This window comes from Acomys minous (assembly GCF_964271855.1).
Source record: "Acomys minous genome assembly, chromosome: 7".
NCBI lineage: Eukaryota > Metazoa > Chordata > Mammalia > Rodentia > Muridae > Acomys > Acomys minous.
Window position 1 is genome coordinate 92,277,466 of NC_140488.1, and position 27,734 is coordinate 92,305,199.

The 27,734-nt window shown below is 33.9% G+C and overlaps 1 protein-coding gene across 5 annotated transcripts in view; it reads left to right on the top strand.

Annotated features, from left to right (window-relative positions):
- The window catches only part of CFAP47 (cilia and flagella associated protein 47), a 225,637-nt gene that overhangs the window by 82,556 nt on the left and 115,347 nt on the right, over positions 1 to 27,734 (top strand). For all 5 annotated transcript variants that reach the window (XR_014780587.1, XM_084788970.1, XM_084788971.1 and 2 more), the window contains 9 exons: positions 2,706 to 2,861; positions 4,430 to 4,658; positions 6,761 to 6,982; positions 9,938 to 10,019; positions 11,339 to 11,461; positions 13,674 to 13,866; positions 24,139 to 24,236; positions 24,491 to 24,607; positions 27,024 to 27,158. Coding sequence is in view for 4 of the 5 variants with exons in the window: in XM_084788970.1 (XP_084645096.1) it covers positions 2,706 to 2,861; positions 4,430 to 4,658; positions 6,761 to 6,982; positions 9,938 to 10,019; positions 11,339 to 11,461; positions 13,674 to 13,866; positions 24,139 to 24,236; positions 24,491 to 24,607; positions 27,024 to 27,158 (1,355 nt within the window). In the remaining variant the exon portion in view is untranslated. The remainder of the gene's footprint in view (positions 1 to 2,705; positions 2,862 to 4,429; positions 4,659 to 6,760; positions 6,983 to 9,937; positions 10,020 to 11,338; positions 11,462 to 13,673; positions 13,867 to 24,138; positions 24,237 to 24,490; positions 24,608 to 27,023; positions 27,159 to 27,734) is intronic.

The window sequence follows — 27,734 nt, forward strand, 5'->3', positions numbered from 1 at the left end:
AAACATGCATCAGATTCTATACTTTCTCCTTTTATTTCAATCACATGACTAGAAGCCAGTATTCTCTTCAGGCTTAAGTTGTTTACTTACTTCCTACTACCCACGGTCCATACTGTACTGTGTAACCTGTGGTGCACTTTCTAGGCAAATTTTGCCTTCTTATGTCAATTTTCAGGAAGAGCTCAGGAAAGAGAAAGGAGGTTATATTTTCTCAGGAAAATTCCAAAGAAAATGGGCAGTTCAGGACACTCATTTCCCAATTATTCTTTCTAAATTTACCAGTCCAACAAAACACTTAGTTTTCCAGAGGTACGAAGAAAAGTTACAAAGAGCACTGAGTGGTTAAATTACTTTTCCTCCATCTAACAATGAAATCTCAGAGGTCAGCAGGAAACAATACTTCACCACTGAACACAGCTAAGACTTGATTATTTAGCATGTCACTTTCCATTTTCAAACTTTCCTAGGGATACCACATACCATTTTTCAGAGTCTGCTTTAATCTCTCTAAATGTTCCCTCAAACACATTTAATGAAATCTTCCTCTGATGTATGTATTTTTCATTCCATGAGTAAATCAAAAGACCATTTTCTTATAACTCATACTTCAAAATGTCTTTCAAATTCCTTTACTTCTTTACTGACTGTTGCCACATATTTCATATGGTGTTTTCATGAAGCTAAGGTTTTCTCTTGCAATGCTATATCCCATTCAAAAACTGTGCTGTATACTATCATAACAGTGATATTTATAAACTGAAATTTCCTCTTAATATACATGCATACAAACTTTATACAGTGGGTCTAGAGATATAACTTAGCAGAGTTCTTCATCAAGTTCTTTTGGTGGCTCATAACTTTCTAAAAATATAGTTCAAGCAGTTCCAATATTATCTTCAGTTTTCTCCAGGCACCCATATACAGATTCCCAGACACTCTCCTGCACAAAGAAATAAATCTTTCCATAGTTCTACTTAATCATAATCCCAGCACTAGGAGACTAAAGCAATAAGGTAGCAAATTCAAGGCTATCTCAATGGTTGTTAAAATTTCTGATGGCTGCTAAGGAGGCCAAATTCCTCCCTGCGGAACTATCAGTTGTTAGTGATTGTTGGAGGAGGGACACACAGTCTTGCAAACAACTCTAATTAAATCAAGTGGGCAAAATTTCCCAAACAAACAAAAACCAAAAACATTACAGGAGAAAGGGGGCTAGCTGAGATGAAGAAGGGGATCAACAAAAGAGGGGGCAGGAGAGGATAGTGGGAGCAAATAAGATAAAAAATACTTTCACTACATTATACAATCTTATAAATGAAACCTATTAGCTAATAATATATTTAGAATAATAAAAAAGCAACAACAAGGTTTCTAATATCATAGTTCAGGAAATGGCTTTGTTTTTATTTTGGGCATTTTGTCTTCTATGGTTAAGTCATAATATGCTTCTATGAGTTCTTTTACTCTCTGTACGCTTTTTTAAATAATCTTTTTGTTGATTGTAAAATTGTCTCCATTAGACACTATATAGCTATATACCAAGGAAGAGCCTTGCTTTTATGTGCATGGGATTTTCATTCATTTTCTGCACTCTCATAACTGTCGTTCTCCTGCCATACTCCATATTTCATTGTAAGTTCTTAAGCTTCACATCTGCATTTTTTGTGACATTTCTAAGGTCCTTGAGGATGGAACCGATTTCCCTTTTCACTCTTCTATCCAGAATGTCTCACATAATATATGATAGATTGAAAATGGTATATTTCCTATCTCACCTAAATCATAAAATGAGTCACTTGAATAGCAAAACAGTAAGAAAGCAATTTTATCTGTTTATTACTATTAAAAATTGATTATATGTCAAGGAGTATATCTAACAATCACAAAATTTAGTTTTAAAGAAATTTAAAGGTTAGTCCAATTGGCATTACAGGGTTGCAAGAGAGTCCCCTGAGACATATTAGGTAAAATTGCTATTACAAATTATGGATGCTTTTGCTCTAAAAATATTAGGAAGAAATTAAAATTAATCTGTACAGTGACCTTAAAACCTCTGATTTCCTATGTTTTGATAAAAAAAATTTTCCAGAGACTTTGAATAAAATATACCCTGAATTTATTTAGATGCTAAAGAGTAGTCCTACCAAATGTATGACTACAAATTTGAACTTTATAGGTTTGCTTTTCTGACAGACTATGAATATATATTATTTGCAATATATGTATTTATTTAAAGTAAGTTAAATATATGTCATTTGATAACTCTAAAGTAAATAGCAGTTCTAACTGCAATAGGATTAAAATCTCTAAAATGGTATCAGCTCACAAACAAGAAGTTATTTCATTTTTGAGGATCAACTAGGAAAAAGTATTTTTGTCAGAGACCCTTTTATGACTTTAATGTAATAATTCCAATTATTTGATATAGCAATCTTTAATATGTATTATATATTTTAGGTAAAGTTAATATTGTTCATTTTTCTAATAATATGACAATTATTTTATCAAATAAATTCCATTCAGTCTAGAAAACCATACCACTGTTTATGCTATTTTAATTATGTCAACTCAATATGATGATGTAATTGATACTTAGGCTTCTTTACTATTATATATTGATTCTGAAATACAAGTTCAATAATGTGAACTTCAATAAAATTTCACTAACATTTCATGGCTAACTATGCTCTAATTTGTTATTGTAGATAAAGGAGGAAATATTACAAAGCCTAGAGGCAGTTTTTTGGTTCCTGTGATTCCACGCAGGGACTCCAAACCACTATCTGCACATGCAGGGAAAAGGGGGTCTCTGGCTTCCAAAATTACTGATGCTGAACTTACATGTGGGAACCTATTTGTTGGTATGTGAAAATATATAATGCACTTATTAAAACTAGTCCATGATATAATCTTACTAATATCAGAAGAGGTATTTCAAGCAATACATTTATTTTTAAAATCCCATGGGTTTACCACAGTCATAGTGGGTTATCTCTTCTCGGTATGCTTTTCAGTGATTAGCAATAGGCGTTATCTACTTTTACAGTGTTCTTTTTTATTTTTATGTTTTTCACTTTTTGAGACAGGGTCTCTCAGTTTAGCCTTGGCTGTCCTGGATTCACTTTATAGACAAGGCTGGCCTTGAACTCACAGCGATCCACCTGCCTCTGCCTCCCAAGTGCTTGTACCACCATGTCTGACTTATTTTACAGTATTCTTTTTTTCCTTTAAAAAATGTTTTATTAATTTATTCATATTACATCTCAATTGTTATCCCATCCCTTGTGTCCTCCCATTCCTCCCTCCCTCCCACTTTCCCCTTACTCCCCTCCCCTATGACTGTTCCTGAGGGGGATTACCTCCCCCTGTATATGCTCATAGGGTATCAAGTCTCTTCTTGGTAACCTGCTGTCCTTCCTCTGAGTGCCACCAAGTCTCCCCCTCCAGGGGACATGGTCAAATGTGAAGCACCAGAGTTCGTGAGAAAGTCATATCCCACTCTCCACTCAACTGTGGAGAATGTTCTGCCCATTGGCTAGATCTGGGTAGGGGTTTAAAGTTTACCACCTGTATTGTCCTTGGCTGGTGCCTTAGTTTGAGCAGGACCCCTGGGCCCAAATCTGCCTATCATAATGTTCTACTTGTAGGTTTCTAGGACCCTCTGGATCCTTCTACTTTGCTATTCTCCCATGCTTCTCTCATCTAGAGTCCCAATAGGATGTCCTCCCCTCTGCATATTCACACTATTGAAAGCTTATTGGCTCAATTGATTAAAATTCATTAATCAGTTGAGCAAATAAGCTTTCAATAGTGTGAATATGTATGTTTTTGTGATTCATATGAAAAGTCTTTTGACAAAATATGACACATAAGTTATACCATTTAAAATTTCCACAATATAAAACCATTTTATTATATTTAAGTGCATTGCTCAGAGAGAAAGACATTTTGCATATGTAGTTGACATTTTGTTTCTGTAATTCTCTCAGCTGAAGTTTAATTTTATAATAAGCAATGGTAAAGAAGTATTAATAAGCTTTTCTTATGTAAACAAAAGTAAACAGTTATATTTTGAAGAGTATTTGTGAACCAATCCCTGACATTATAAAATGTCATTTTGTTCTGTATTGAATAAATATACTTTAAACTATTTTGAGTATTTGGAAATGACTATACTATTTTTTGTTTTAAAATACAGTAGATACACCCACATTTATTAGAAAGTATAGAATACTTGGTTGAAGGTGGATGTGGGAAGGCAGAGAAACTGTCTCAAAAACAAAACAAAACAAAGTAAAACAAAACAAAACAAAAAAACACCAAACAATACTGTGTTGAAGAGGTTTTTATTTGCCTATTAGAAGTAGAGCTAACTAGTAGAATACTTTGTGGTCAAATAATAACCTTATATAACAAATGTGGACTTTAGGGATGGAAATTGCACGTGATCGCTTGGACTCAGATGACAGTATTGCAGATAGAGTACGTTTTGGATTGCTGGAAAATGAAGAGAAGAATCAACAGTTCTTTGCACCGGAAGAAGGATCAAAGGCTTTTGACTATTTCGAGAAGGTTGTGAATGCAGCTCAGACATGGTTCAGTCTCTTTGGCTGGCCTGAAGGGCCCCATTCTCTTTCTATTCCTGAGACAGTAAGAAGGTGACATTTGCATGTTTTTTAATTTTTCTAAAGTATAGTGTATTTATTTGGATCGTTTTAAAGTGAAACAGACTGTTAATTGATTTACTTTAAACTGATGGTCATTAGGGACTATTGAGACTAAGATGATGCAAATATAAATTCTGTGATTCATATATATTTCTTCAACATAATTATTTTGCTTTAAATTAACTTTGTTACTGAATATTAATTTTATAAAATAATGAGTTTTGTTGCAACCTTTGCATGTATATATTGTACTTTGTTCATATACGCTTCCCCATGATGTTTTTGTACCCATCATTTTGGCCTCCTTTACTTTTATGTCTTTTAAAAATATAGATTCTCTTTATGATAGGAAACATGTGATTTATATTTCTAAATCTAGTTTATTTCCTTTCACTAGATGATAATGATATCCTGTTGCATGCTGATTCTTTCAAGCAGTACAATTTAATCCCTCTTCATGTCTGAATATATAGGTTTTGTGTGTGTGTGTGTGTGTGTGTGTGTGTGTGTGTGTGTGTGTGTGTGTATAGCTGTTTGTAACCTTTTCCTCATCATTCATTTGTGGATAAATGGATTGAGCTAGAAATGATCATAATGAGTGAGTTAACCCAGAAGCAGAAAGACTCAAATGGTATATACTCACTTATATCTGCATATTAGCCCAAGGGGCATGTCCCATGAAAGTCTTCACTTACCAGGAAACTGAGACAGAGGGGAGGAACATTCTATTGGGAATCTAGATGAGAGAAGCATGGGAGAATGGCAAAGTAGAAGGATCCAGAGGGTCCTAGAAACCTACAAGTAGAACATTATGATAGGCAGATTTGGGCCCAGGGGTCCCGCTCAAACTAAGGCACCAGCCAAGGACAATGCAGGCCATAAAACTTTAAACCCCTACCCAGATCTAGCCAATGGTCAGAATATTCTCCACAGTAGAGTGGAGAGTGCAGTCTGACTTTCACACGAACTCTGGTGCCTCACCTTTGACCATGTCCCCTGGAGGGGGAGACTTGGTGGCACTCAGAGGAAGGACAGCAGGTTACCAAGAAGAGACTTGATACCCTATGAGCATATACAGAGGGAGGTAATCCCCCTCAGGAACAGTCATAGGGGAGGGGAGTAAGGGGAAAATGGGAGGGAGGGAAGAATGGGAGGAAAAAAGGGATGGGATAACCATTGAGATGTAACAAGTATAAATTAATAAAAAAAGGAAAAAAAAAACAAGAAACAAAAAAAATTTCTTTAAAGTATTTCATCATTTTTAAAATGGGATATTAAATTCTTTGGATGTTTTGGAAGTATACTTTTCTTTTGCCTTTTTGTATTTCTTACATTTCAATAGTTCACTTTGTATAATTCTGGAAAGTATAACTCTTTTATTTTTATTGATCTTTTTCAGTGGTGAGTATTCTTTTCAGAGCTCAGTTCATAATAGTGTTCAGAGAGAAGGCAAACAAATGTAAGAGCAAGAAGTTCAAACCAAAACAGATAGAAAAATCAAGGATGACTGTTTTCTCAAAATCACATAAAAATAAATTAGCAAGCAATATGGAGTATAGTATGATATTAAATTTAATAAATTTAAAGGAAATTGTAACAATAAAGTAAAGATTGGTTTAGAAAAGGAAAAAAGCCGAAACAATCCTGGTTATATTAAACAAGAAAAAAAGGGGGAAAAAAGCCAAAGAAAGTATGTGAATTTATTTTATATTGGAAACTATAGAAATTGTATTTAAATATAGAATATAGGATTGTGTCCAGTCAGTTTAAGTTACTTGCTGTATTAACATAGAGTGAAGAGATGAGGAGACCAGGAATCAAGTCTTCTTGTCTTTTCTCAAATTCAGTCAATTCTCAGTCCACTCCTTGAGCCCCTCAATTGCAGCATTAGTGATATATCTGTAAAGGAGATACTATAAAATCTTTAGTAATATTTAAAAATTTAATTTGTGCTTGCAAATAGCAACCTTATGAATTGTGTTTTAGAATTTATTGCTGTGTACCTTAGTATTATTTGCTTTAGTTCTTGATCATGATTTTTCATAAAGTAACATTTTGAGACTGTTGTTCATTTGTTCCTTTTTTTCCCATAGGGATGTGCAGAAAATACAATTCTATTCACCTTCCTCACCACAGAAGAAATTTTGCAGACAGTATGATTTTTCCAAATATAATAAAACAATTTATGATGTGATACTGCACTTGAGTGGAAGACTGCCACCAGGAATTAACTCAAACCAGTCCTTACCTGTGGATAACACTGAAAGGGTGATACAGCTTTATTCACAACACGCCTCGCTTCTAGACTTTATCACGTAAGAACTAAGACATAGTAGATTAAACATGTAGCCATGGCTTACTGGAATAGATAAATGGATAGACATGTGACTGAATGGATATATTGAAGGAAGTAACTGGTTTGTACTTAAAAATATCTTGTTATACACATAATGTATATTTCAGAGAAGTATACACCAGATAACATAAATATCTCCAAACCTTTTTGGATGCCATTTACTAACAGTGAAGATATGTTTCATTAGCAGTGGTCCTAGCCCTCAGCTTGCAACTGCTGCTCTAGATGAAGTCAAGGAGAGAGAATGGGAAAATCACATAAGTTATAAAAAAGAGCAAAAATATAATAATGTAAATCATTTAACAGTACTATACTTTTTATACTTTTAATCTTCAAAGGACTAATTTAATAAGGTGGTTTCACCAAATAAGATATATTTCAGATATGTTTGTTTATAAATGACATTTATGTTACTTAATGAAATATTCACTTGGTACAAGAGAAGATTTAAATACTTAGCTCTGTGGCACTTGTGAATATTGTTTACCTATTTCCAAGCAGTGTTGACATTAACATGGGTTATTTTTGTTTTGACATTTTATGATGTGAGCATTGCAGGTATGGAAGAGTGATTTTGGCATTAAAGCCAAGCCATTCAGATTTATTTGCTCTTTATCAGCACATACATGCCCGTCAGGATAAGTTGACTGTGATAAAAATTACTTAGCCTTTAGAAAGTGGCAGCATTGTTAATAACATTGGGCCATTAATCCAGGATATGTGCATATGTCTTATCAAGGAAATGAATATATTAAAATTCAAAATGTTATTGTAAATGTATATATCATTTACTTTCCCTCTTAAATCGATAACTCAGTGACTAGTGAATTTTGCATTGGTAAGATACCTATTTAGTGGTTACATGAGTCATATTTACAGATTAAATTAAAATTCTAAAGATCTCACCATTTGAAGATTACATTTAGAATTGATAAATCATCATCTTTATTCTTATTTTTGAAATATTCATTGTGAGCTTAGACTACTCAAACAGCAAGCGTGTGTGTAAGTGTAACCAAATGTGCCATTAAAGGCAATTCTCCATAAGACAAAGTAGCCAGGCATGGTGGCGGATGCCTTTAATCCCAGCATTTGGGAGGCAAAGGCAGGGGGACCATTGTGAGTTCAAGGCCAGCCTGGTCTACAAAGCAAGTCCAGGACAGCCAAGATAACATAGAGGAACCCTGTCTTGAAAAACAAAAACAATAAAAACAAACAAACAAAAAGACAAAGTAGACAGAAAATCTATTGGTGAGACAAAACATAATAACTATCTATGTAGTCATAAAGGTAGGACTAAAAAATTATTCAAAATGGAAAACAAAAGTGGATAGCAGGGTCAACAAATATAGTAAGCATCCACAGCTTTTATACAACTCTATTATTCTGCTGGAAAATAGGTTACTCATGAATATCATGTTATTTTCATTCTTGAAAAAAGCTCTCATTTAATTGGTCCCTCATTTCATTAGTCTGTGAGTAGCCTTTGTTATATTTTAAATTCTAATCGTTATGACAGTAATAAAATATCATCTTGATTGAAAAGACCCAAATCATCGGACACTATATATTCAGTCAACATATAAACATAGATAAGTGTGATTACAGATGATAAGTTGCATTGGACACATTGTATTGCTTTAGCCACAAGGAAGTGTTCTAGTTTCTGCATATGCCTCTAAATTATCTTTTGTTTTAAAACTATTTCAGAAGATTTCAATTTAATAGGAGTATATGTACTGCAATTCTTATTTAGGATTTATGTTGGCCATTCCGGCTAATGAACAATGTTATAAAGAAAAATGACTTTTTGTAACACTATAGCAATTTAAATATGATAGCAGTTTGTATTTGTAGATGTCATATACATAGGGAAAGAATTGGTTAAAAAAAAATCAAAGAATGGATGTTGTATTTTTGCCTTTTGTATTAGTGTAAACTAGTCCAGAATCATATAGAATTGAAGAACTCTAGAACTGTGCACACCACTTCATTTGTACAAGTTCCCTTCCTCACATTTCTGTTATTATTCATTAGTAAGAGTGTCTAGGTTTTATTTTCAGTGCCATCTTTTTTTCTGATTCTTTTCCTCATTTTTCTCTAACCACAGGACTAAATTGCTGAAAGTGTATTCTGCATTGAGCATTAGGTGCAGAGTTCTTTGTTAATACTGTACTGCTTAATGCTGCTCTATGTTTACTAAATGAGTTAAATTCACATACTCAGATCTCTACTAGAAAACATCTTTCAACATAATGTGCTTGATTTTTGCTGGTGGTTCTAATGCTGATAGGCATTTATATGAAGGAAGGCAGATTAAATTACTTTTGGAATTTGACAGTGATGAAATAATGCTTGTACAGACATTTGAATGTGGCTATATATTATATATGTGTACATGTATATATGCATAACTTAAAAATTCATCATATATAGTGTTTCATATATATTATAAGTTTACACAAAAAACTATTCTACAGTTTTCAATATGCCATTTGGAAAAATTAATTAATTAATAGCTTATTTTACAATTTTAGGCATATCAGATAGTAGTCATTCATTTGGTATTAGATGACAAATGATCTCATAGATGTTTTTTGTACGTAAGCACTTTATAGGTGTTTTTGGATTTCTAATTGTTATGACAATAATAAAATATTGGCTTGACTGAAGAGACCCAAATCATAGGATACTATATATTCAGTTAATATATAAACATAGATAAGTGTGCTTATAAACATTGAATAAGTTCTATCTCATTTATCAAATTTTATAAAAGTAGTATGTATAATTTATTGAGAGGATATTTTAAAATAATTATACAAATAACATGAGTAATATGATACTATTGAAATAATTTAACTGAAAGTTTCATAATATGTTTATAATTCTATAATTTGGGGTTTTCTTTTAGTTCTCAAGGTGGATGCATTTCTCATGTATTGCCAGAATTTTTGCTTGAACCAAAAGATTATATGAAGTGGCTTGAAATTACAGTAAGATAATTTCTAGATATAGTCTATATAGTCATTAAATTTACTAATATATGGTCTTTTTAAAATGAGTAAAATTTAGACTTTGTGACTTTGTATCTGAAATATCCTAAAGCTTAAGCCTCTCTTAAGAGCTAATGTGTTTGTGAGTGTGTGTGTGTGTGTATGTGTGTGTGAGTGTGTTTGTGTGTGTCTGTATGTGTATAAAAGTGAGAGCTTTAGTAATTTTTTTCTGAGATTCTTGTGCAAAAATGAATCAATGGATTTTTTCTTTTCTCTTTGCTTACAGGCTTTAGTGTGTGATATGTATGCATGTGTGTATACCTGTTTACATGTGTATGGGTGCAAGTGTGTGTGTGTGTGTGTGTGTGTGTGTGTGTGTGTGTGTGAAAACTCACCTGTGCTCATGCATCTGGAAGCCAGAGGTTGATGTGAAGTATTTTCCTTGCACTCTCTTAGTTTAAGTCTGGCTCTCCCAATTGAACCTAGAAATAGCTGATTTGCCCAGTCTACCTTATCCTTTTGCTTTACGGAATCCGTCTTGTCTATAGGCCACTACTCTTACCCCACATTTACATAGGTGCTGGGAATTCACACTTGATTCCTCATGCTTATTCAGTACCCACTGAAGATTTACAAAGGATAAGTCCACACACTTATGTAATTTTATACACACACACACACACGCGCGCGCGCGCGCGCGCACCACACATACACATAGTTAAGTTTTCCTTAAATGTAAAATTTAAGGATGTTTGTCTTTTAGAAAAAATTTTAACTTTACAAAGACTTGATACTTCTTGTTTTGTAATATTTGGAGAAAATAGAGAAATTAAGCAATAAATTCATATTTTTTTCTCCAAGTATAGAGTATATTTTTAAAAACCCTCTTGAGGAGAAGAATTATTTTTTAGGTAAATTAATTTTATTTGTAGAAGTCACTTATTTACTGTTTGATATGTCCAAAAGAGTGAGGCCTATATTGTGGCCTTATGCTGAGTTCTTGTGGGTAATTCCAAAGGATGTAGCTTTTTCTTGACTCAGAATTCAGGTACTTTGCTTTCCTTTTCCATTCCTTCTACTAGAGAAGGCATTGATATATGTGTGAAATGAATAAGTATGTCATGTAAGTGGTACTTTTATCCCTAGAAATTATCTGTGTGGGTAGCTTCAGTCTTTTCACAGGAGTAAACATATTGATGAATGTATAAAATGAACACCTGAATATTTATGAAAAGAGAAAATCCTATATCATAGTTAAAATTTGACACTAATACTGGCTTTGCATTTTTATTCATGCTGTTGTATTTCATTTCTTAAAGACATCCACTAAAAACACGGCTCTCTGTACACTTAAGAGAAATTGTTCTGTTAATATAGATATGAATAATTTTGAAGCCTGGAGTAAGCGGGCATGGACAGATGTATTTCTGCAGATATACAAGGTAATACTTCTACACTTATTTGCTGTGATTTTGTTGTTACTGTTGTTGTTCATTCACATGGATAGTGTGATATTTTAGGAAATGGTGTTATACAGGAGTTTAAGATGCAGTGGTTAAAATAAATTATGTTTTCCTTCTGAATGGAAATGTTGGGAATTGAATGATCCAGAGCTGTTGATGTCTTCTTTCCTTAGTATTGGCTTTCACCTATGGGTCAGCCTTTCCAATTAAATGTTTTTTCTAAAATGAGTTAATATCAACCTTCAATATAATAATACTAATAATATAATTTTTATTTAATATTACTATAATCTTTTAATATAATAAAATAATATAGTCAGGAGGTTTTTTTTTATACTACATTTAAGTGAAGAACCATATGTGCAGGCATTGTCCAGAATTGTAGTTGCAGGACCTACTCCTTTTTTCAGTGCTGTTTCTATTCCACTGAAATTCATTTTTTAGATTTTGTTTTCCTTCATTATCTTGGTATATAGCTATTACAATGGAGCTTACTATAGCAGTTTATTTTCATATCATACTTTTGTGGTTTAATCCATGTTTACTGAACTGTTTTCTGTCAAAATAAAACTAGGCAGATTCTGAGGTAAGGTGCATGAACATTTAGAGGAAGTAAGTTAACTTATGGACTTTGAGATGCTAAGGATTATAGCTCATCGTGTTTATGTAACCAAGATTTATATATTTGAGCCATGTATTATTATAGTCTCAGTTATCCTTTTTTATTTTATTTTTGTGAAAAAATTTCCACATAGTTAAGTTATAGATAGATGACTTGTTAATACAAGTTCCTTGCTTTTAATCTGTATTTTAATACAGTAAGTCGCCATGTTACCTAAGGTGAGTGCTGGGTGGATGTGAACAGGACAGGCATATCTCTAGAGCATTTGTTGCTCAAGTTGTATTCGTCATGTTGAAGACATTAGAGAACTACCTATGAAAGTACCAGGATATCTCAGTGAACTGAGATAGGATTATGTATATGATGTAAGCAGCTGAGCTGACTCATTCATTAGGACTGTTTTACAATATCGATTGTTCTGTAATTGAGTATCTGCTTACCTAGCTTGATAATGATAAACTAATAAAACTCAAATTGTTGCTGTCATCTAGAATCTATTTCAATAGCTAATGAAGTGAAACTCTAAGCAGCTCTAGGCCATATTTCCCTGCAGATCAGATATTGCGTGCATGTTGTGAATGAGGCTGTGATGGTCTATACCAAACTTAACAGCATGAGATAAAAATACATTGAAGTTGAAATTTTTGGACTACTTATTTCCTTAAATACACATATCACAGGCATAGTGGCATACACCTATATTCCCTATGTAGGAAAGAGAGGCAGAAAAATTTGAAGTCCAAAGGCCAGCATTGTCTACATAGCGGATTAGAAGCCAACTTGAGATACATGAGACTCTGTCACCAACTAACCAACAAAATATGCTTATTAAGTTTCATATCAAAATTTATTTTGAGTGGTATAATGGTTAATATTGAATGTCAAATTAATAGCATCTAGAAGAAAAATCTCTAACTGGATCTGTGAAGGAATGTTTAAACTCAGCAAATTAAGCTGGGAAGTTCCCTCTAAATATAGGCAATACCATTCTGTAGGTTAGGGTCCAAAATGGAATAAAATAGAAAGCAATTTGAGTACCAGCATGTATCTGTGTCTGCTTCCTAACTGTGGTTGCAGTGTGGATGTATCTCTTGTTTTGGGTACAGTGACTCCTTCACTATAAAATTGTGAACCAATATTAAGCCATTTCTCCTTAAATTGCTCTTTTCAGATATAGCAGTAAGGAAAGTAACTAATACAGATGGGTAAAATTCTTGATATTCAAAATTTTAAATTTTGTGAACTGTAAAAATAAGAATCACACTAATTCATGTGTTTTAATGTATTGGAATTCTAATAAATCTATTGTCATGTATAGTCTTTTTTTAATTATGAAGACTCTTATTATAAATTGCATAGTCAGCAACCCAATAATCTAAATGATACGCACACAAAAAGATGAAGATTGAATATGACCATCTCTCATCTATTCCATTATTCCCGTAAGGGTACATTTAACCAGAAAATACTCTTTTGTCCCTTACTTATATACCTGAAATAATTAACTTTTCAAATGTGAACTTATTTTCTATCTGACTCTATTAACTTTTTTTTTCTTCAAAATTCCAGGTTATGGTTCTGTCTCGGGTGACACCACATTCCTATAGTTCTATGCCAAACATTCGTGTGGAGACTACACCAAAAATCAATCCTTGTTTTGCATCCAGCAACATATATTCTAATTCTGAAAGGATTCTACTTAGTTGGTTGAATACAAATTATGAAACTCATCGACATATTATATGGAAGAATAATAAATGTGGTATGTATTTTTTATTGACCAGTTATTAGTTGTAGTGAGAAAATTGTTACAAAACGGGCTATGAAACCACACTCAGAACCTATGGGTTCTAGAGACTGCGTCCAAGGTGTTTTCTGTGTTATATAAGAGAGATACCATTTCACAATATTCAAGGTGAGATAGTAATAAATTCATAAATTATTTTATTATATTTTGGAGGAGAAATGATGAAGTGCATGTAGAAATGTTTAGAAATTTGAATATTAAAGCCACCCCTGATGCTGTTGCTAGCATTTTGAGCTGTGTAAAATATTAAACTTAGGCTACATTTTATTAATGAGTATTTTATTGAGCATTGCCATGTGAATATAACGTTTCATGTTCTTTAGTAAATAGGTCATGATAGGCTTATACACAAACATATGTATATATTTCCCAATATTCAGCTACATTGAATTCTATTATCAAGAGCCTGAAATTCCTTTTACAAAGTTCTAACTGCTAATATAGCTATACATTTTTCCTTTTTCCTAAGCATTAACTCTATTGATCATAGCTTACAAGGAAATGTGATTTTAGTTTAAAATTACCACTGTTACTCTTAGAGCATGCAGAGCTTCTGTGCTTAGAGTAGACAACTGCTAATACTCAACTCTTGAAATTGAAGCCTGGCCACAGAGCTAAATGGAAGATTGTGGAGTTTGAATTTTCGTAGGATTTTTTGAGTTTTTTCATAAGTTGAAGGCATTATTCCCTAATAGTCTCTCCAAAACAGCATAAAATGCAGCCTGTTTCTTCTGTTCTTTATTTGTATTTGAATAGAATTTTTCAAACATAACATGTAACTGTTTATCAGGCTCCCCCACTGTAGAATGTGGGTTTCTTTTAAAAGTACAATCTCTTTCTTCTCTTCAAACTCTCCCATATTGCCCTCCTCTGTTCTTTTCAAATTCTTGGCCTCTTTTTTCATTGTTACTATACACACACGTGTGTGTGTGCTTGTGCGTGCATGTGTGTGTGTGCACATGTGTGCATTCATGCATGCGTTTGTGTGTGTGTGTGTTCCTAAATACATAAGTATAACCTGCTCAGTCTGTATGCTGTTACTTGTATGTATGCTTTCAGGGCTTACCATTTGGTATTGGATAATGAATAGGTGTGCTTTTCCCCAAGGAAGACAATTTTTCCAAGTCTCAGCATTCCATAGTTGAATGTGAAAGACTGAGACCTCCTGGGTTTCCTCCTACCCACTTGTGGATGTCTGTTTTCCTTCTTCAGCTCCTTTTTGGGCAGTTATGTTGGTAAGATTTTGGAGGTATATCTTCTGACCTCACTAATAGACAGTCCCACTGCAAATTCCTTGTTCCTCTGCCATTTACATTCTTCCTACCCCGTCTTTTATAATATTGACTGAGACTTAGGTTTAGGAGTCTTGTTTTATGTGTGTGTGTATTGTGACTACATTCCTCAACTCTGCGTTTTTGTGTTGTGCTTTTCTGTACTGATTTTAGTCTGTTGCAATCAAAAGTGTTCTTGATGAGGAGTGAGAAGTATATCTGTGGGCCTAGCAAAAAACATGCATATGTTTGTCTTTCTGTGTCTGTGCTACCCCACTCAACATGCTTTTTTTCTAGTTCCATTCATTTATCTTCAAAGTTCATGATTTCCTTTTTTCAAGTGACTAGTAATTCCTAAGTGTATGTGTGCTCATATTTTCATTAACTGTTCATCACTTGGAAGGCATTTCAGTTGTTTCCATTTTATAATTATTCTGAATGGATCCGTAGGGAGGCGTCAGAAACAGGCAACAGAGGCTGTCAAAAACAGCCCCTACTCCAATTTTTAAGGGAGCCACAGGAAGAGCAAGCTGCACATCTGCTACATATGTGTAGGGGGCCTAAGTCCAGCTCATTCATGGTCTTTGATTGGTGGTTCAGTCTCTCTGAGCCCCCATGAGCCTAGGTTAGTTTACTCTCTAGATCTTTCTTGTCCTGTCCTTAATCCCTCAAGCTCCCTGACTTGTTCCCCCAACTCTTCCACAAGACTCCCACAGCTCTGCCTATTGTTTGGCTGTGGGTCTCTGCATCTATTTCCATCAGCTGCTGTATGAAGTCTCTCAGAAGACAGGTATGCTAGGCTTCTGTCTAAAGGTACAGCAGAGACCCTGCTAATAGTGACAGGGGTTGGCTCTCTCCCATAGGGAGGGTCTCAAGTTGACCCAGTCATTGGTTGACCGTTACCTCAATCTTTGCCCCTACACTTCTTGTAGGCAGGACAAATTTTGTGCTGAACATTTTATAGGTGGGCTGCTGTCCCCCTCCCACTACTGAAAGTCCCACCTGTCTACAGGAAGTGGCAACTTCAGGTTTTATATCTGCTGCTGCTAGGAGTCTTAGCAAGGGTCATCCCCATAGACTCCCTGGTGTCTCCCCAGTTCCAGAGACGCCTCCCACCGGTTTTTGTTCTCTCTTCCAGTTCTTCCCCTTTCCCTACCCGTGGTCCCCACCTGTTTCCCTTCCCAACCCCTCTCCCACACAGTTCCCTTCCTCCACCTACTTCAGATGTCTGTATTATTTCTCCTTTTGAGTGAGATTCAAGCATCTTCTCTTTGACCCTCTTTGAATCTGTGGATTATAGTATGGTTCTCTTGTACTTTATGGCTAAGATCTACTTATAAGTGAGTATATATCATGTGTGTCTTTCTGGGTCTTCTTTACCTCACTCAGGATGAATTTTTCTAGTTCTACCCATTTGCCTGCGAACTGCATGATTATGCCCTCATTTATTTATTTAATCACTTTACATTCCAATCCAAGCCCCTCCGTCCTCTCATTTCAGTCTATCCCTCCTCCCACCCCATCACCATTCTTCCCTGAGAATGGGAGGCCCTCAATTGGTACAGCCGAGTAGTATTCCCTTGTGTAGATGTACCACAGTTTCTTTATCCATTCTTCAGTTGAGGGACATCTAGGTTGTTTCTATGTTCTGGCTATTATGAATAAAGTTGCTGTGGTGGTGCATACTGTTAAGATTAGCTGAAGGATGCGGAGGCAGGAGGACCAGGAGGCTGAGGCCAACCTGGGCTACAAATTTTTCCTTTATTTTGAGAACTTTTATTCAGGTCTTGGCTCACTTTTTGAATGGGTCAGTTGCTGTTTTAATTTTTTGTTTTGTTTTTGTTTTTGTTTTTGAGTTCTCGGTGTAGTCTGGATATTAATGCTCTACCAGCTGAATAGCTGCTAAAGAGTCTCTCCCATTCTGTGGGCTTTCTTCTTACCAGGTTGATTGTTTCTTTAGCTGTGTAGAAGGATTTTAGTTTTATGAATTCTCACTTGTCAATTTTAGGTCCACTCTAAAAGACTCCAACAAAAAGTGACAATTAGCAGGTGACCCAATGTTTGCAAGATCCTGTGATGATGCTTTTTATTTAAACAACAACAACAACCATCAGGGCTTCAATTCTTTTATACAGTATTCTGCCTGCGTGTGAGCTAGCAGGCCAGAAGAGGGCACCAGATCTCATTATAGATGGTTATGAGCCACGATGTGGTTGCTGGGAATTGAACTCAGGACCTTTGGAAGAACAGGCAGTGCTTTTAACCTCTGAGCCATCTCTCCAGCTCTTAGAGTTTCAGTTCTTAAAAAAATGTTTCTTGAAGAAACAGTTGAGTAATAAGACTAACATTTATGTAAGATATATATGAAGAGTCAATTCAATATTTACTTCTATAAAGGAAAATTCATAAGAACATTCACTTAATTAGCTTATATAAAAGTAATTAAGAAAAAGGGTACTATCAAGACAATACATTGAAACTACACAGGTTTTTTTTTAGTAAACTTATTATTGGGCCACAGTGATTGTTCTGAACATTCTGTCTTTATTTAGCTGTATGACTAACAGCTGTTGAGATTTTATTAGTGTAAACACATGAGAGTTTATTAAATGGCTTAGTTCTTGATTACATATCTGTTGTCATACTTTTCTTACACTTCTACTTCAATTTTAGTAGACTTACTAAATTTATCTCATTAGAATGTATTTATAATAACAGAACAAGAAAAGAGAGAGTAAATGAACTCTTTGATAAATAAGGCATATTGATAAGTCTTGGACAGAAAAATCTAAAAGTAGTTGTTGATGAGATAGCCGGAAATCCAGAGCCTTGCGGTTGAAGCCTCTTTTTTTAAAGATTTCTTCCATTTTGAATTGACAAGTCATGAATAATAGCTGATATTTTGAGAGCTGTGATAAGAAATCATTGTTTGTTCTAGCAACTTCAAATCTCAGGATTGACGTATTTAGAGGTTGGACACTTTAGCCAGTTCATCTGAATTTAGCACTAAATGGGAACTACATGAGTTAATCCTGAGAAAGACAGCCATTCACAGTTTCTGTGAAAAGAGAGAAGAATATGAGATGGAGTACAAGGAAAAAGGCTTAGACTATAGGAGGAGGGGAGGCAGAAGAAAGGAGGAAGGGAAGACAATAAATGGACCATGAGTTTGAAATTGTGGCAATCTTGCATGTAGTGATTTGGGTTACATATTTTGAAGGACTAAAATTTATTCTGTGTAATAAATGGACATCTCTCAGATGTAAACGGCACACTTCTTTTTCCTGCCTTCCCCCACCCCCACCATGAACATTACACTTTTTTCAATCATTATCAACATTATGAATGTGATAATGTATCTTCTGTATTCTTCATTTGCATCCTTTGCTTCAATTGTTTCCTTGCTGATACTATCTTCTAATCATCCTGTGAGTCTGAGAACAGAAACTGACCAATATAGAGAGTGGAGGATCTGGTAGAATAAGAATTTGCACTCAGCCATTGTCTTAAAACTAAATCCTAAAATTAGAATGCTTTTAACATTCTGCTGAAATAATCTCTGTAGTACAACATAGCATATACTTAACATTTTCTCAGTATGATAGCTATGCTTATTAAAATGAAAATACTATTTTTATGAAGAGCTACTATTAAGTGCATTTTCTAAAGTTTATCCTTTGTTTTATGTTACTTAGGGTCTGCAATGAATTTGGATTAAATGTAAAACATTCATTATATAAAAGCTTTTAAAGCATTGTTCTCTGTGCATTCAGGAAATTTTGATATAGTTCTAGTAATGGTTATTGTCCACTATCGTGGTTCTGAGGTCTTAAATTTGTAGATACCATTTTCTTTCCAGCAAGTCAAGTATTTAAGTTCATTAAGCAATAAAATGGTAATTATGTTACTTCAAAAGTTCCAGACTATTTCATTACAGTTCAGTAGTAAGCGATTATTATTTGTCTTGCTACTCTGAAACATTCCTGTTTTGGCTGTTTCATTTGAACTGTCACTTAAAGCCTATTATTAGTTTTGATTACAATGAAGGTCAGGACAAAATTCAGGGCGATGACATGGAGGTAAAACAATTGTGTATAAGAAAACTAAGCTTCCTCAACATATCAGCAGCTTGGTTCATTCGGATATAGTAAACAAAGGAAAGACTAGTGTAGCCTAGATGATGGAAGATTATCCATTCACTAACAAAGAGCAGATCTCCACCACTCTCTCATATATACAACGTGGTTGCTGCTAATAGAACCCATGTCCTCTAGAAGAACAAGTGCTCTGAACCACTGAGCTATTTTCTGAGCTTCAAGAGCAAGTAGTTTTTGGCTCTGTATTAATTAAATACTTAAAATAGATAAATACATAGTGAAAAGTAGCAGTTTTTATTTTAAATATGAAAAGATTGAAGAAATATGATGTAGAACCTCATGGATATGGGACTTCTTTAACTACTGATAAAAACAAAGTTAGATTGTTTCATAGCGTAGTGCAATTCAATAATAAAATATATTTTAAAATAGCTAGAAATACCCGCCGTGGTGGTGCATGCCTTTAATCCCAGCACAGGCGGATACTGTGAGTTCAAGACCAGTCTCGTCTACAAAAGTGAGTCCAGGACAACCAAGCCTACACAGACCCTGTCTTGAAAAACCAAAAAAGAAAAAAGTAAAAAAAAAAAAAAAGCTAGAAACAATGATGTTGAATGTTCTAAATAGAAAGCAATGATAAATGTTTGAAGTGTTGGATATGTTACTTATCCTGATTTATCACACATTATATTCATATTTTACAATATCATATATTACCTCATAAACATGTACAATTATTCTGTTAATTAAAATAAAATATTCTTAAGGTAGGTCATAGTGATGATTTTATAAATTTAAATATGTAATAGTTATTTGAATAATAAATTGCTTGAATTTTATATGATGTACTGATTTATTCTTAGTTAAAATTGCTAAACATATTTTGGAATTATCTAAAATAGAATTAGTTTACCAATTCTAATATTCATTAAAATAATGCACTGATATTTTTGTGGCATTAAATGGTTCAGTTTTGTTTTTAGCAACCATGTCACTGTTGTATAATACTATTTTGTAACATTTTATTTCAAGTTTTTTTCTTTTTCTTTATACAGAGACAGGATTTTTCTGTGTGGTCTCAGCTGTCCTGGAACTCACTTTATAGATCCACCTCCCTTTGCCTTCTCATTAGTGGTGTGTGTTACACCACCTGGCTTTATTTCAATTTTAAGGTATCAGTCTGAAAGAATATATTTTTAAACTAGATGAAAATAGAAACTGAAAGTCAATTTTAATTTATACGTGTCTAGTAGCTTTTGATTTTTTTTTTTATTTCTGACACATGAAGACTAGATAAAGCTGCTGATTCCCTGATGATTTTCTTAAGTTACTTTTCTATTACAGTAAGTGCTGGATAATGCCTAGCATCTCTATTTTCAATAACCTTAATCTGATGTCAGTGTTACTCATTCAACTTAGCTGCCTTTCTGTATAAAACCTTAGAATAAAAAAGAAAGAATAAACTATATCAAAAGACCTATCATAAAAGCAGAAGAGATCTTTGATATACTTACTCTTGATGTAAGCAGTAGTGTCATTTTGGCAGCAGCCTTTGACAGAAAAGACAATGCAGTCATGGAATGAGAGATGAGAAAGTTCTATGAAAGTGTTTTTACCTCTTCTCAACATTGTCCTAGAAAGCACTTCCTCCCCTCTTTACATAAAGCCATATTTGATCAGCATCGGTCCATACCTGCTAGTGTTTAATAAGTTAGTTTTATACCAAAGCAATTCTAAAGTTATGATAGATTGTAAAATAAACAAAACTACATTGGCACCAGTGTTTTCTGCAGGTACAAGTAGAAAACCAGGGGGGAAAAAAACCTCCTACACTTAAAATATCAAAAGGTAGACAAACAGATATGTTTTTCCATAAACTCCTGTGAATGCGGAGTAAATTCATGGAACTGCAGGTACTTTCAGGAAGAAGTGATGTGATAACCAGGAGATATTCCTCTTAAATGCAGCTTGAAGCCAGTAAGAAGTGGGGTGGTTGGCTATCTAGTAAAAGCCAAGTATACAGCAGCAAAGAAAACATGACGCGCCTAGAGACCACAGCTGGATGCTGGATGCGGAAAAAAAAAAAGCAGAAATAAGTTTATATGTAGCATATAGGAAAGATGCCCAGGAGAACAAGATGCCATCCATGAATGGTTCCATCTTGTGAAAACCCCTCTTCATTTCAAGAGAGAGAAAGGCTGAATTGAGAATCCTTTTGAAAGAATTTTCTTTTCAAATGCAACCACCTGGGGAAATGTTTCTTCAGGATCAACATCAAAGACATTCAAAGGCCTAAGGCATTGTGGTCCAGTGAGAGAGCAAGCTACATTTCCATTTGGCACAGAAATTGGCAGTATTTCCTTTGTTGCACTGGCTTGTTAAGGCATGAGCGTTGAAAAGGCAATTGAGACTTGCTCCATTCTTTCAGAGAGCTCCTACAACTGGGCAACGTGTGGAAGGGTTAGAGTGCTTGTAAGGAGACCTCGAAATAATTGTATAAAACTGAAGATGAAGCCTAGGTTACAACAACGCTCCTATTTAAGAGATTGCCTGAGTCTCTTAAACTTGTTCATTACACTTTTGAAAACTAGTAGATGTTAAATACTGTGGTTATATTTGATGTTGGACTGAATGCATTTTGTATTTAAAAAAATGGTTCTGTAACTGTCGGTTCAAAAAGTTGAAGGTAATGACTTAAATGTGATTATGATTGGGTGTCAAATTGACAAGAGGTGGAGATATGGTGTTAGCCATTGGTCAGATTGAAGGAGCCTAAAGTCTGGGAAACAGGTTTGTGGGCATTGCTTTGAATAATTATCAAGATTAAGTTAATTAAGGTAGGGGGGAAAACATCTGGCACCACCATTCCATGTACTATGATTAAAAAAAAAAGCATGCTGAGAACTAGTAGTCACTGTTTTCTGCGTTTGGACTGTGGTTGCAGTATGACAAGCCTCCACCTGTTTCGGCTATGATTTTCTTCTTGCCATTATGTACTGCATCCCCTGGGTCTGTACACGGTTAGTTATGCCTTAAGTTGCTTTTGTCACATATTTTGTTGTACCAAGGAGACCATTAACAGCTATAACGTGTCATGGTTACGTTTCTCTGAGAACTTTTAGAGGTATTAATGAGCTTGAAATAAATGCCAAACACTCACAGATAAACTCCTTCAGGATAATTTGATATTTGGTGAATGAAATCTATTTCCCTCACTACCTCTCTGATCTATTGTTTCGGTCAGTGTCTAGCTTGTTGCTATTATCCGATCAAATTTACCACTGCTTACAATGAAAAATAAAAGCAAATTGCTTTTTATTGAAAAACCTGGGTAGCAAATTAAGAGCAGTACTTTTATCAAATACACACACACACACACACACACACACACACACACACACACACACACACAATAATAACTATGTGAAGTTTCCAGTATGTCAATTCTGAGCCTTGTAGGATTTACACACAAACCAAATTACCACATTCATTTAACATGAATATAATTTTATTTAGTGGTTATATTTCAAGCTGGAAAAATAAAAAATGTTATTATAATGTGTTCTGATTGGTTGAAAATTTCTGTTCCTCTGCACTTTCTAGAATAATTTTATAGAGTATAATGCTATAGAAATCTTATAAAATATTTTATATTGAAATATTGTGAGGTGAAAAATTACAAGTAGCTTCTGTAAAGGGTATGAGTATCTGTGGTCCAAGGGAAAACTAAGTGTTCTACTTTTAAGTATAATCTAGTTTTGGTTTTTGGAAATAACACAAACATGTCCTAAACATACCATTTGCCATTTCTTCTTCAAGGGAAATAGGAATGAGTGAGGGAATTGGAGGGCATCTCTGATACTTACTATTACCCTGCTTGATTTAAATGTATTTATATACCTATAATATATATGTAGTGTATATATGTATGTATATAAATAAACCATTGTTAATAACATAGAATTATAGGGAATAATATGAATTTTGTGCCTCAGTACTCTTGCATGTTTTTTTAAAATCAGTGGTCAAACATTTGAACAAAGTAATCAAAAATAATGTGTATAGAAGGGTGTGGTGACATGTCTGAAATTTCAGCACTTCAGTGGTAGAAGCAATAGGATCAGACTACAAAGTCATGTTCCACTACATAGATAGGCTAAGGCCACCCTCGGCTATAAGAGGCTCTTTCTAAAAAGAATTAAGGAAGGAATGAAGGACAGAAAAGTGAGTAATGCCTTCTGTTTTATTAGTTCATAAAATGGTGTTTTTCAGAGTAGCTCATGTAGAAGTAAGACACAACCTTCAGTTGGTTTTGTGCCGGATGGATATATTTCATAGTGCTTTTGTTTTATTTCTGTTGCTATGATAATATACTTTGACTACAAGCAATTTAGGAATAAGGAAGGCTTATTTCAGCGTATAACACTGAGTTGCAATCTATATTGTAGGTACATCAAGGCAGGAGCTTCAAACAAGCTACTCATATTACATCTTTATCAAGAGCTGAGAGAAACGAGTGCATACAGACTCTGCTCACCTTTTCCACACAAACACAATTTCACATTCTACCAAAAGAATGGTGTCTGCCACAGTTGGCCGGGTGTTTCCACAACAGTTAATATAATTAAGATAGTTCCACTTGCACAGATATTCCCATAGCCTATCCACTGTAGACACTTTCATATTGAGATGATTCCTAGGTTTCTCTACTTGTATCAGGTTACCAAATATAACATCATGCCTTTTATCTATACAAATTGTATTTTAAATTTAAACAGATGCTTTTCTTTTCAAAGTGCTATAAGATATATTTCAACAAAGTTATATATTGTTATATTTCTTTTTTTTTTTCAAAATAGAAAATGTTCCCTCTGAGAGATGGATAGTGAATTTTGATACAGACCTTCTTGATGGCCTTGTTATTGCTGCACAGCTGGGAGCATACTGCCCATTTTTGGTAAGAGTTATTTCATGATCCAAGGGTAGTGTTCTGTCTGAGTTAGTGATTACAATTGGAAGTTATTTCCTGAAAACTGCCTTTTTAAATGACTTAATTCTGACTCAAAAACATGAATGTTACTACCTTTTGGTTTATTCTTGTGCTGACTGTAATATTTTGTTTCAGATGCCAAAATCAAAATCATCCTTTGTTGTACTACCAAGATCTGTTTTTATTCTATTAACTAAAACTTTGTTTTCTTTAACTTCCAGATTGAGTCTTATTTTGCAAATATGTACACACGACCAAAACGTCCTGAGCAGTATTTGCACAATTGCTTGATTGTTATAAATAGTCTTCATGAAATTAACTTTGATTTAAACATACAGGTGAGTACATTTATATCACAGATACCTTTCAATGTTTGCTTTGATTCATTTACTCATTTATAATATTCCTCTACTTATATATTTTAAATCTAAATTGAAACATATTTTCCATGTGTTGAACTATGGAAATTCAAATATAATTCTTAGCAGATGCTCTGGTTATTTAAAAATTATGTAATTATTTGAGATTATATATAATAGTTCTGTTTGAAAATTATGAAATGAAAAATTAATTTTGTTTTTGAAGAATATTCAGCTAGTTTCAGTGTATTACTTTGTGGAAGCACTAATTTACCAATTTAAAAGACAGAGTTTCTAAATGGTGCTGTCAATTTTTTGTTATAGCTAAAAATTCAATTGGACAAGTTCCTGTTTATAAGTCATATTCTCTGTTGGAATCCCACTAGCCAGTGTGTGTGTGTGTGTGTGTGTGTGTGTGTGTGTGTGTGTGTGATATTTATATGTGATTTATTTAATAGAAATATATCTGTGATTTGTATTCAAAGCAAAGATACTATAATTGCTCAGTGTCCTGAAGGATGAACACAAGATAATAGTCTAATAAAATGTATATAGGTTGAATATAATTAAACTTAATTATGGCAATAAGGATGAACAATAAGGCAGGCTTTGTCTTTCCATTTTTACTTCCTTTTTTGGTCATAGGATATGTTCAAAATTGATAATAATAAAATGATTTTAAAATAAGGAAAATCAGCAGTTTGAGTGAGATAAAGTCAAATAGAAAAATTTTAGAGCCAACTATTATTTCATCAAAGTTCTCCAGGTGTATTGTTCAGTAGCCGTCCTTACCATGCTGACTTCATGTCTAGCATGCACACTAAGAATCTTGTTTTGTTTGTTTGTTTGTTTGTTTTTTGGTGGTATCCCACCTAAGATCTTTATTTAAACAGCTAGGCTTAAATAGTACCTCTTATTTTGCTTCTCTTTTTACAAAAAGGAGAAGAAAAAGAAAAAAAGAAATGAACATTTTCCACTAGACTCACCGTGTATTTCTCATTGCACACCATTTAAAAAAAATTACACCACATGCTTTTGGATAAGACGTTGCTGGATGAAAGAAATGAAATATTGACTAAAAAAAAATCTGTAGTGAACCTGAAAAGATGAAATAACTGATGGGATGAAACAAGAGACTCTATAGGGCTGCAGTATGTCACATGGGGACTTCCAAAACTGGTTGTTGCCTACCATGAAAGCTTTTGAGAAACCTGAGCACTGTGGTATATTAAACTAACCATGAACAAAGGCAACTTCTTATCTAGTTGCTGATCATGTAACTTAGGCCCAGAAAATCCAATTGTGTTAGTCAAGAGCATAGCAATGTGTAAAACAACATGAATTTTTTCTGAGGTATTTTATCTTTCATATCTTTAAAAAAAAGATTGTTATTGAGGTAGCCAAGTTTTCATCACTGTAATGAGAAACTTGAGAGAATTACAATGAAAAAATATTTATTTAGGCCCATATTGCTGGAGGTCACAGTCTAAAATCAGGTGGTTCCATAAACCTGAACTCCTAGAAAGATGGGCACACATGATAAAGGAAATGTTGATCCTCATATTTGGGAGCCATAAGAAGAAAAAAGATACTATATTTCTATAGCATAACTCCTTCCCATTTTCTAAAGATTTCTTACAAATATTTAATTTTATTTCTAGGAAGTTGAAACAGCCATGACAAATTACCCTGTTTATCAGTACAGTTCTTTTTGTTTCTTGTAGATGAAGTAATTCTCCAACTGCTCTTACCTAGTCTGTCTGAATTGTTGCTTCTTGAGTCCTTGTTTGTTTATCAAGCCTAGCCCCTGGCATCCTGGCATTCAGAGCTTCCACAATATAATCCTGGAAATCAATATGTTTTGGTGGTCTTTTTGTCTTTTTCTTTATACTTTCACTTTGTGGTAATTCTTCTCTTATGATGCATTTCCCTTATATTAGGCATAACCCACTTAAATTCAAAACATTCTATGATACTCATTTCATGTGCCATTGTCTCCCATGGGCCTTCTTTGAAAGCCCCTTGCTATATTTAGTAATATAGGCATTTTTCATATTTCTTTCACTATATTATTTAGTATTTTAAATCAAAGATGTCAGTTTATCCATGTGAATCATCATTTTTAAGATAAGGTATACTTCTGAGCTCTGGATCTCTTTTTTATGCAGCCTTTGAATGTCTGAGGTTAGCATTCTGATTATGTCTAACTCATCCTTTAATGTGTTAGGTGCTTCCCTTTAAGAATACTATTCTGTTTTTATATGTAAATTTTTCCCATTGTTGATTAGAAGCACCTTTGAATGTTTTAAAATTATTCAGTAACTATTATACTTTATTTACTGTCTCTGCTTTGTCTGTACATCCTATAACTTATATCTTTCTCCTGTGAACCAAGGCCATCGACATCTGTGATCCAAACCCAGTGCTGATGCTAATGCTCTGTGTCTACATGTATGAAAGGCTCCCTACATACCTCCCCAGAAAAGTGGTACCATTCTCTTGTACTCTGTATGATACCGTTCTTGGACAGGTAAGAGAGTCTTTAGGACCTAAACTCACATGGAGTGAAATAATTAAAGGAGTTTTAAATGTTTGCTTCCCTAAAGAAATTAATAGCAAATGTTTATGTGATACAGTTTTACTATGATTGAGTAAGGTTCATCAAATAATTTCTTCTAACAAAAAAGTAATAATGGGATAATTTTTGCTTAATAATCACCACTAGCTATAAAAATGATTCCTTTCTCATTCATATTTTACAGAATATAATAATCTTCCATATGAGAGTTTGCCATTTTGAGAAGATTAAGGTTTTCCTATCTCAGCTTATTTTGTATATTCTTCTTTATGCACTTTTGGGATGGGATATAATTGAATATTCTTTTCAATCCTCCAGAATTTATCTTTAAAGCTATTACCTCATGATTTTTAACTTTAGCAACTTTGATGAAAATAACAGTAAAGGCTCTTGATTTGAATGATGGTTTATAAGGATTTAAATAATTATCAGGAACTTTTCAAGATTTTTTTTTCTAGTGTAGATTGCTCAATTTATAGAAAGGAAAACAAGCACTCTTTTAAGCTTTCATTAGAAAGCATTGAAATA